Source organism: Arachis hypogaea, chromosome 12 (genome assembly GCF_003086295.3).
Source record: "Arachis hypogaea cultivar Tifrunner chromosome 12, arahy.Tifrunner.gnm2.J5K5, whole genome shotgun sequence".
NCBI classification, from domain to species: Eukaryota; Viridiplantae; Streptophyta; class Magnoliopsida; order Fabales; family Fabaceae; genus Arachis; species Arachis hypogaea.
In genome coordinates, this window is record NC_092047.1 from 118,566,441 (window position 1) to 118,577,355 (window position 10,915).

At 33.6% G+C, this 10,915-nt stretch overlaps 1 protein-coding gene across 7 annotated transcripts; it reads right to left on the reverse strand.

Annotated features, from left to right (window-relative positions):
• Nucleotides 1-3,319: 3,319 nt before the first annotated feature.
• Nucleotides 3,320-10,915, reverse strand: LOC112728777 (protein TRANSPARENT TESTA 9-like). 7 transcript variants are annotated; one of them, XM_029290973.2, is made up of 21 exons: nucleotides 10,541-10,778; nucleotides 10,351-10,425; nucleotides 9,621-9,672; nucleotides 9,456-9,532; nucleotides 9,232-9,365; nucleotides 8,831-8,927; nucleotides 8,593-8,650; nucleotides 8,131-8,239; nucleotides 7,929-8,049; nucleotides 7,652-7,841; nucleotides 6,726-7,060; nucleotides 6,515-6,603; nucleotides 6,367-6,422; nucleotides 5,731-5,793; nucleotides 5,421-5,561; nucleotides 5,134-5,239; nucleotides 4,749-4,823; nucleotides 4,611-4,660; nucleotides 4,140-4,287; nucleotides 3,894-4,060; nucleotides 3,320-3,840 (listed from the first exon to the last, which is right to left on the reverse strand). In XM_029290973.2, the coding sequence occupies exons 2-21, from the start codon at nucleotides 10,356-10,358 to the stop codon at nucleotides 3,535-3,537; spliced, it is 2,382 nt and encodes a 793-aa protein (XP_029146806.1). In that variant the 5' UTR covers nucleotides 10,359-10,425; nucleotides 10,541-10,778; the 3' UTR covers nucleotides 3,320-3,534. The 7 variants fall into 7 exon arrangements, with proteins under 7 accessions (XP_029146806.1, XP_072066357.1, XP_025634850.1 ...); XM_072210256.1 differs by lacking the exon at nucleotides 10,351-10,425 and having other exon boundaries at nucleotides 5,421-5,525; nucleotides 10,541-10,915; XM_025779065.3 differs by lacking the exon at nucleotides 10,351-10,425 and having other exon boundaries at nucleotides 3,320-3,813; nucleotides 10,541-10,915.

Below are 10,915 nucleotides of genomic sequence, written 5' to 3' on the forward strand. Positions count from 1 at the left end.
AAAACTCAATTCAGTGAATTGCTCCTTATTTATTTGCATGCATAGTAATAACATATGCATGAGAAAGAAAACTACTAATTAAAGCAAGAAGTCACACAAATACTAATGTGTATGTAAAATTATATTATTGTATATTCAATTAGCTTATACTTTAATTTCTCAGTGTCAAATAGTCGGTCTTTTATTTTATTATTTTTTTCTTTTTTTAGGAATGATCATCATCATACCCCAAAATTAATCTTACTTTCAAAACGTGTCTATAATATATTTAAATGTTCATGATCCACTTACAGTTGTGAGGGCATATTAGTATGTAGATTTCTTAGATAGTTGTGTCCATTAATTAAATTAAATTCCGGAGGTCTTAATTTTTTTCAATTCTTGCATAGAAAGTAGAGAAGGGCATGCAAAATACATATAGCATCCACTGAGTGCTCTCGATACCTTCTATCTATCTATTTATCTTGGTGTTCACGAAAAAGAAATCATAGAAATTTCATAAAGAAATACTCCTAGTAGAGAGCATATTTTTCGAAACAACACAACACATATACATCTATCTTTCACTCCTCAATTATCCAACTCTTCTACCTTTTATTTGTTTTATACAATGTCCCATGACGTATCAAATATCAATAATGTGTGTGCATCAGTGAAGAGTTAATATATATTTGAGTCACTAATAACATTACATGAAAGAGAAGAAAAGAAACAAAACCCTCTAAATTCTTTTTCTTTTTTGTTTTTTTTTTCTTAATGGGAAACTCAGAAGGTATGAATGCAGCATCATATACATCAGCATTTTCACATGATACATATTTTGACAGGACCAAAATACATAACGTCACTTTTGGGGATCGATAAATCAGTGACGGCAATATTAAATAAACTTTGCACAAAATTATATATATACACTAGTTTTTTTCAGTCACCATATATATCTGAACCTAATTATCAAGGTAGTCAACTCGAAAAATTATAATGTTTAGAGTTTAAAGTTTGGATTCTATCAAGGTAGTCAACCTAAATTTCTTTTTTTATTACGAAAAATTGAATTCAAGGCAACGGAAATCAGATAAACTTACTCATCGTATGAATTGCCTATTATTGGTTTAAGAAAAAACAGTTTCTGCAAAGTAAATAATTGTAAAAACTGATAATAATTTTGAAATTCCATTTTTATTAAAAGTATTGTTATCCCAGAAAAATCTTACTATTACATGTCTCAGATGGAAATATAACTGGGTTGAAATTCATTATTCTAGAAATAATAAATGCCTGAGAATATCCTGTTATTGCAGCTAGCACGCAGCCCTTAGTGCATGGTCACTAATCACTATTTACATTGCACGTGACTAGCACAACAATGAGTGTGTGATTAGAATTAAATAGGTTCCAAATCCAAATCCAAATCCAAAATGAATCTGTTATAATAAGCTACATTAGCTTGATCAGTGATGCATGCAGCAGAAGAATTTTTACTGTAGATAGGTAACTACTAACTAGCCAAGGCTTGTAGTCAAAAAGTCTCTTGTAACTTTGTTGGCCTAAAAAGACTTACAAAGGATACCAAATTATTTGAACGCAAAGCACTCGGCTATGGTAGCTAGAAAAGGAGTGTTTGAACCAAGAGAGAGAGAGAGGAATATGTACACTTACTTAGGAGTTTGAAACACAGCTCATAACTTCTCTCTCTCTCCCCCACCAAATCCAATAACGGTTTACTTCTATTCTTTTACAGAAATGCCTTTTTTTTTAACTTAATTTTAGATATTGCTATTACACTTTATTATAGGATTCAATTTTCCTTATACTAATTAGTATTCTCATTTGGTTAATTATTTTTTAATGGAAAGGATAATTGTCTTGCAAAAAAGGCATCCTAATAAATATTGATGCTAAATCTTTGTGTTTGGAAAACCATGAGATTTGAGGCAAAGCGAAAGCTATAGGACTAGCTTTTCTCTGCTTTCACCATCAAAGACCCCTCTTGAAACACAATTTCATTTGAGTTTTCCTTAAACAATTTTAATTAATATACTCTCATCATCAACTTTTGGCTAAAGTAAAGCGCTCTAATACCATAAAGCAATATTAAAAGCAAAATATGGCATTATCTACTCAAAAGGGTCGCTCATTTTTATGCTTTTAAGCCTTCAAATAAGCATCTTTGGCCTTCTACGTGGCCATGTGGCTGAAAGCAATATCCAAGGGAATGAAGAGAGGGAAAAGGGGAAAAGATTAGTTAATAGTTATATTATATATTGGGCAGGGTGGGCAGCTTTAAAGGCTAGAATGGGGAGGAAAAAGTTGCCCTAATTTTGACATGACAGCCTTGTTAATGTAAAGGTGATGGGAATTACGTACCATACACTCACTCTTTTTCTCCAAAAGGTTTCTCGTTATTTTATGCTTCATATATATCTGCACTGCACTAAACAAACTTGTGCTCCATTAAGAATTTAAAAGGCCAGCATCATTAGGAATACAAATGATTACTCTTCCTCGTGTTATCTGCGCACAACCGCAGAGAAGAAGAAGCAAATCTAGGCATTTCATGCCAGGGTATAGACTAGTACTATATTTATAATGGGTTTGTGGTGGGTGAATCTAAAAGTGTTCAATATGACAGCCTTATATACCCAAAACATTCGGTATTGTCTGTAATTTTAATGTTGGACAATTTTAAATTCTAATCTTTAGAAAAGTTTTAGCTAGTTGAGTTCTTAAGTATTAATTTAAATGAATTTTCCCTACATCAAATGTAGGATTAATATTCTTCAACAAAACCATCTATTTCATTAACATTCAAAAGCAGATTTCTTGTGGAATATTAGTGGTTTAGTATGCTATAAGGTATAAATTCAGAACCTAATTTTATCTGGCTTTGAAGACATAATAATCAATAAACGCCAATTGGCAATTATCAGCAATTTCATCAATACGAGTTCATTATTTTTGTCAAAATGAATTGTGTACCTCACCACACACAAACACAAGGAAAAGTTTAAAAATCTCTAAAAGAGTAAACACTTTAGGGAACGGGAAATATCATGCATAATTGCATAGAGAGTAGCCCCTGTGTAATTATTGATTTCGCCGGTCTAATTGCTAAGAGAGGCCCCACTCACTTCATCTTCACATATTCTAGAAAAGCTTATATTAAACCGTGGCAAAAGGCCATTTTCTAATCATGTCATTCTTGACTAATGATTTAGGAGTTTTATACCTAAACAATAACTCTCAATTCGATTGCCGAGACATATTTCTAAAACTCTATGCTAACTTACTCAATTTATATACACCAAACATGTTTTCATTTTCAAAACAAAGACATCTCTATATGAAATCAGATTTACATGTACTGGTCTGTGAACCTAAGACATACTAAGCACTACAAAATTATGTACATTAATAACATGTGCAGTTATAGACTAATACATTTAAAGCCAAAATATAAAGAAAATTTATAAAAAGAAGTAATAAGACAAGGGAGGAATGTAAACTAACCTACAATCACTCATCATCACAACTTTATTTTTCTCTGTTTTCTTCAGCTAATCCAAGATCATAATTAAGTAATGGAGCAAGAGTGGCCTCCACAGCTGATCTCTGCTTGGTAATTTCGCGAAGAATGGCTAAATGAGCATCCTTACAAGCTTTTGCATCTGGGAAACCAAGGGTCCATCTCCCATCCACAAAATGATCAGGCATGCTAAAATGATCTCCTTTGGCTTTAGTTGCATACAACTTGGGGTTGAACTCTCTTATTCGAAGATGCAACCATGAGGGGTGATCCTTATCTATTGTTGGCTGTGAAACAGATAAAGAGGCAAATGACTGAAAAAACAAATAAATCAAAACATGATGACTTGATCAAGATATTGACTTACACATAACCCTGCCAATGGAGCAATTGCTATCACTACCCCATGCCGGCTTCGAAATGGGTGTTTCTCTGTGAGAAGCAATTTTCCGGTATTCTTATGCACCATTGGTACTACATATACATCTCTAATTTCGGCATTTGAAAATGCAATTGTACAAGGTATTCCAGATTCTGCAGTAGTCAGCATTAGAGAATGAAAAAGAGACATGACGCCAGAGGCACAAACAAGTTGAAACAGAACGATGCCTACCCAAAGAAACATTAGACCCAAAGCTAGCAGAAGAAACATTTGAAGAACAGATTACTCCAGAATCATTGCTAGAAATGGCAATCAATGGATTCTCTGCCAACTCACGTTCGAAAATAAATGTCTTCAGCTGAAAGTGGAGAATAAAAGCCTAGAAAAATAATTGGTATCAGAATTACCATTCAAGATTTTTCAAAGAACAACCAATAAAAAGCATTACAAATTTACATATTTAACAGCACCAACCCAAATACTAAGTAAAAGATATTTAATAAAACAGGAAAACTCATAAACTGCCATGAAAACAAGAAAAGAAACATTTGCAGTAAAGGATACTCTCAAAAAAACAAGACAAAACTCAAGAGCAAGGTTTGGAAAATAAAACATATTGGAAAGAGACACCCATCTCTGAGCATTAGGTAATTTAAGAGAAATCATCCATAAAAGACAATTTAAAAGAATAAATTAGAACACCTTCACTGCATCAACTGTCTTTTGCCATGCAAAACAGGAAGATGTTTGACCTGTGAAAAAAACAATTCATTTACACATTATGAAATCAGTGCTCAGGACAATTCAATATAACGAGGGGAACATAAAGAAGTAATATACCATTGGTGGATTGTTGGGGAAGAACAAGTTCCAACATAAATATTGGATCTTTATATTGGGAAGATTGCTCCAAAACTGCATACAATATGTATGAAGGATGTGCATTAGATTTATTTTTAGTTATTAAACAACAACAAAAGCCTAGTCCGGATAAATAGGGTTAGTTACCTAGATTAAGTGATGCTATTGCACTCTACTAAAAATGAAAATTTCATTGGTTCAATGTGAATTTTACCTTTCTTTTGTCCTTTTTTAATTAGGAAATATGCATACACTCTTTTTCAGTTTTGTTAAACATATACTAGAATTATTGAACTAATCCAAAAGACAAATTACCCAACAAAGATGGATCAGGATCAACCTCAGTAAGAAGAGTAACAAATACCTTTTGTACAGCTTGACCATTCATTTCTTACAATATCCGGAATATGATCAAACCAAACTCCATCAAGTTCTTTCAGAAAATGTACATGTGAGTGATCATATGCAGTCTGCTCATGGAAACTAGAAACTATAAAACTTTAGAAAGTTTAAATGTATACAGCAATTCCAAAGCGAATGCATCTTTGATGCAAAACATCAATTTCACTTGGACATACTTTTGATAGGAAAAATATATCTAGTTATCTACTACCAATACTGTGAACAGAAGTAACAGTTTAGAAATCTTACATTGAATAGGAGGAGATTATCATCATCAAGTCCTTCTCTACAAAAGTTAAGAAGCTTTTGCAAGCACCACCCTGCATGCCACAGCATCTCTGGGGAGTGGGATTCCTGGAAGGCTAAAACCTTAAGCAAGGCATTTAAAATCTGTCAAATTTAAAAAGGGCATGATAAGTTTGTTATCATTTTAAATGCTATGAACCATCTTTGACAAATCTAAAAGCACACTCAAGGTGATGACGATGACGATGACGATGACAGTAAAACTCAAAGGATAACCAGATTAAATTGTTGACCATAATAAGGAAACATATACCTCAGGCATAAATCCACCGAAGATACTTGCATCCAAGGACTTTGAAGTCGATGTGTCATTTGTCTGCATTGAATAGAGGTAAGAATGAAAACTATATCATATAGTTGATAGTTGATCAATTATATAATGTATTTTGTACAATGCACGGCAGGTTTCCGTTAAATGATGAAAGAAAATCACATGAAACAAAAACCAAGTAAAAACATTTTCAGTCTGGGAACAATTAACTACATAACTGGTTGACATATTCAAATTGGTGCTAACGACTAACCATATTTTCTTAATTAATGATTTAAGTACTTACATGTTCCTGAACTAGAGATATATTTACCAAGAAATATTTTGCTACCTTTAAAAGCAATAAAAAATGTTAACCCAAGTCCATCAACATATACCAATATATGTAACGGCCAACTGCAGCCCCCCCCCCCCCCCCCAAAAAAAAAAAAAAACCGACAACACACAGAAAAAAAAAACCCTTAGTGGGGAAAAGGAAAAAGGAAAAACCTTGGCTTCAGCTTTCAAATATAGAGAATCCTGGATATACTATTGTAATAGATGCAAAACAGTATAAGTATTCGCCATTTTGATTGTGGGTGCTCCTGATCAAATTCAAATCAATGTAATTATACTAACCATCGCATCCTGAGTCTGATACAGCCGAATCATTGGAGCTAATAGACTATCAAGATCTGCAAAACTTGCATGAAAAGCAACATCAAATAACATAATCGCTTAGTGAAAGACAACTTCTAGGGTATATACATAAATAAAATAAGACTACCTTTACTTTCAGCCAGAATAAGTAAGAGAAATGTAGAAGCTAACAGTAGGCATTGATCCTCAGAAAACACAAATGCAAGTATTCCTTGCCTGCAAGAGTTGTTACTTCATTATAGTTATAGTTATCAAGAAGATGCACTAGATGTTGCATAAACAAACTGCCTCAGGGGATGCTTCCACCTTCAACTTTGAAAAAAGAAAAAAGAAACAACCTTTTGGGACATATATCACCATTCAAGCAACTAATATTGACTCTGGTCCTGAAATCTTCCAAAAGAGAATCCAGATAGTTCCCATTGATGTTTCCATCTCCTTTTGACTCAGGAGCATAAGAAATAATCTTTTCCACTTCATTCAGGCACTTAGAAAATGGTTTAACTTCATTAGAGCTATCAGAAGCGTTCCCTTCGCTCAGAGTTCTCGCATTTAAGTTCAAAAAATGATACAGGATAACACCAGCCACGTTGTTAATCATGCTTCTTCCCCCAACGACTTGAAGAAGACGTGATAAGATATATAGTGAAGTGATAGCAGATAAATCTGAGCCCTGGGTAAAAGAACATATTGTTTGAATCAGCGCATCATGTGGAAATAAATCATGGATATAAATTCAAGTATAGCAACTAGCAAGATCAGCTGAAGCAGGCAGATTTCCTTCCCTTTTATTACAAAGTCCTTTGTCCACTTCACCTTTGAACACACTAAAAGAGCCAGACAACTAAGCCTCTTTTTTTTTTTTGTGGTGGGGGGAGAGGGGAGGATTATGATTGTAAAGAATTCTCTCAACTAAACTAAAAAAGTGAGTGACTATATTTTAGTACTGCAATATTGAAAGTAGTAGCTCCTTAAGAGTATGAAGGGATTCTGTTCTTAATCTGAAGACATTATTTTTATCCTCTCTATGCAAGCAGATTCTAAGAAAATCAATACTGCATACCATTACCAAGTGGGAAATTCCCAGTATATCATGATATATATTCAAACATTCACAAGTTAGAGAATTGTTTTATCAATTATCATCAATTCATATCAAGTATTAACAACTTTTAACACTAGAGTTGATATAGCAATGATATACCACACCAGAGGGAAACAGTAATTAGAGTAAACTAATTAGCAGGAAGTTCTCAGATCTCACATTATTATTCATTGAAGCTGGTAATGAGAATAGTACAGGAAACACTAGCCCATTCAGGAGATTCTCAGTAACCAATTGATTCAATCGAGGCTCATCAACACTAAGAATGTCTTTCAAGTAGTATAGTTCATCAATAATTTTATCAGATTCAAGAATCAATCCATTTCTTCTTTTTTGAGTGTCCATATCCCTGTTTGAATAAAGGGCAGTATCATTAGAAATCGGAATCACTCAAGCATATATAAATTAATGAAAAATATCTAACAAATGATTATACCCTTTTTCATGGAGAAAAGCATCTAAGAGAATACACATTTCTCGTAATCTGCCAACCATGACAGAGAAGTAGTCTGAAACTGGTGGCGTCATTATAAATTTATAGATCATCTCATCACTAACTGTCAAACCAAGACCCAAAATACTGTAAACATAGCACTAAGGCATGCTTATGACTTAGAAGCAGATCGAGAGCAGTATACCATTGTAGATGTTGAGAACTATTGTACGTACTGCTGTCTGAATCATCTTTTCCTCATGATGAGCAAACCTTAGAGCCTCAGTGTACAAGGGAAAGGAAACTACAGCATCCTGCAGTTGAATAATGCATCAAAGAAGATCATGCTGAATTTTGCCAGAGAAAACAAGCAAATTTTCCACTTCCACCACGAATTTATGGTAATGATTGCTTTCTCGTGCTTTGGTTTCAACAAATAACTAATACAAGATAGGAACTGCATATATTTTTAACCGATATCTTTCTCAACAAAAATGATATTACATTAGCTTTCTAAACGTGTGTAATTCAAAACTACTCTAGCATAGTAAATTCAACAAAACAAAGGATGAATTCATTATTCACTTGTCCTATTCAAAAGTGAGAAGACAATTATTTTAGCTCAATATACAGCAACAAACCATCATATTTACAAGTTTTGACCTACCCCATGTACATTCACAAGAAGGCAAAGTGTGTCTCTGTTTATTTTACCACTAACGGCCCTGAATGAAGAAATGAACCAAAAGTTAGTTTCTCCTTTTAGAATAAATATTAAAAGATAACAACAAACATAAAACCATGTGAAAAAAAAAATATCAGAATCAGAAAATTTACACCCTTATGTGATTCACTAATAAAAGAAAGAGGAGAGAAAATTTAGAACATAAAACTTGCAACACAACCTTAGAAAAGACACATAGTATGGAGCCAAGTCTCCCCCATCAAGTTCATACGGATGCAAAATGATGCTATTAATATAACCATTGCTGAAACAATAGTCTGCAAGATGCAAAGTCAGCACAACACATTCGATTAAGTACCAGTATGAAGCCTAAGACATACCAGTCGATAATATAAAAGTACCAACAGACCATCTGGATTCTGTGTGCCATATTTGACAACATTTCCGCATAGCATAAGATCTCGTGCATCACACTATTGATGGGTCTAAAGATCTTCAATTAAAAAATTAAAGTTTTCAACTCAAACAACTATTTCATGCCTAACAATGTATGAACAATAGGTAAAACTCTAAAGTCTAATGACCTTAGCCTGAAACATCAAGAAATACTAACAGTCTTACAAATTGCATGTTCATTATCCATGTTTTGAATCATTATGCTGAGATACTGAAGTAACGGTGCCTCAATTCTTGAATTTTCACTGATATCAAGCATTCGAACGAATTCCGCAACCACTTGGCGATCCATGAAACATCTGAACCATTTAATCAAATACAAAATTCAAAATTTTCAAGATAATACTAACAAGATCAGAAGCAACGAGATTTTCCCAACAAGATCTTACTCAAGAATGGATGGATCATGTTTATCACCATAAGTAATTATCTCCACAACAGACTGCAATAAATCCAGCACTAATTCCTGCATAAAACAGCATGCATAATCACAATATGCTTTTTGTTCAATGAAAACAAAATACCACAATGAGAATAAAATTGACTTGTGTTACCCTGTTACGCATGTTCACAACTTTGATCTGCTTCAGTTCATCAATTACGGATCTGTAACCAGAAAATCATCAACAGCAATATTTATAATAAACAAGTTAAAGTTCCGTAAACAACAAAAGCCTCATAAGGCACTACAGAAACTTAATTTCCACAGCAAACTTCACGAAAAGATCAGGTCACTACCAAAAAGAAAGATCATCAAAAATCTCAAAACAGACTCTTTAATCCTGTATAATAGCATTAATAAAAACAAGTTCTAATTCCGGTAACAAGAGTCCCATAAAGCACCACAGAAACTCAATTTATACAACCAAATTCATGAATAATCAAGTCACTACCTAAGAAGACCATCAGAATCTCATATCAAACCTTATCAAAGCAAATCCAGGACAATGTAATATATAAGAAACAAGTTCAAGCTCTGGAAAGTGGAAACAACTAAAGCCCTGTAATGCACAACAGAAACTCAATTTTCACTCTAAAACGCACAAGTGAACAACCAAGTCACAACTACACTACTAAAGGATCAGCAAAATATCAAAACGAACCTTAGCAAATCCATAACAATATCATCGATAAGAAATAAGTTCGAGCTCCGCAGATTTAAATAAAATAAAATAAAAATCCTCATAAACTCAACTTCCACATCAAAACTCACAAACAAATAGTGCGCTAACTAAAAGGATCATCAAAATCTCAGAATGAAGCCAAACAAAGCCAAATCCATACAATATCATTTATAATCAACAAGTTCGAGCTCCAAAAAAAGCAAAATGCAACTTCCACACCAGAATTCACGAACAACTATAATTCACCACGTGAAAAATTCGTCAAAATCTCAAAATCGAACCATACCGAAGTCAGAAGCAGTAAAAAAAATAAAAAACAACGAGAAGTCGCAAATTTCGAAGTTGTTTACCTGAAGTGTAGAACGGAGAAGCGATCAACAGATCGCCAGAAAGAGCGCATCATGGCGAAGAAAGCGAGGAGATCGAAGAGATCGTTGAGACCGATGCAGTTTTCGAAAATGTGACGACGAAGAAAGAGCAAAGAGTGGAAGAAATAGTGTTGACGTTTGTTCGCATTGCAGAGAGGGAAAAAAATGAAAGTGAAAGTAAAAAAGAAAAAAGAAAAAACGAAAAAAAAAATGGTGCAATGCAGAGTAGTTTGGCCGTTTGGTATTAAAATATGGAGTTTGATGAAGCAACTAACTCAACTACCTTTCAACGTCTCGATTTTAAAACCCTGATTGCTGTAACTAACTAAGTTTCTAATTAACTAACTCTGCTGAGCT

Excerpts from the sequence above, each read along its gene's own strand:
- LOC112728777 (XM_029290972.2), bottom strand. The coding sequence starts at position 10,593 with ATGATGCGCTCTTTCTGGCGATCTGTTGATCGCTTCTCCGTTCTACAC. Across the intron at positions 6,423-6,514 it reads TATTCTGGCTGAAAGTAAAG|ATCTTGATAGTCTATTAGCT; the intron begins GTAGTCTTATTT and ends CAAGTTTTGCAG. Across the intron at positions 4,661-4,748 it reads TCCCCAACAATCCACCAATG|GTCAAACATCTTCCTGTTTT; the intron begins GTATATTACTTC and ends TTTTTTTCACAG.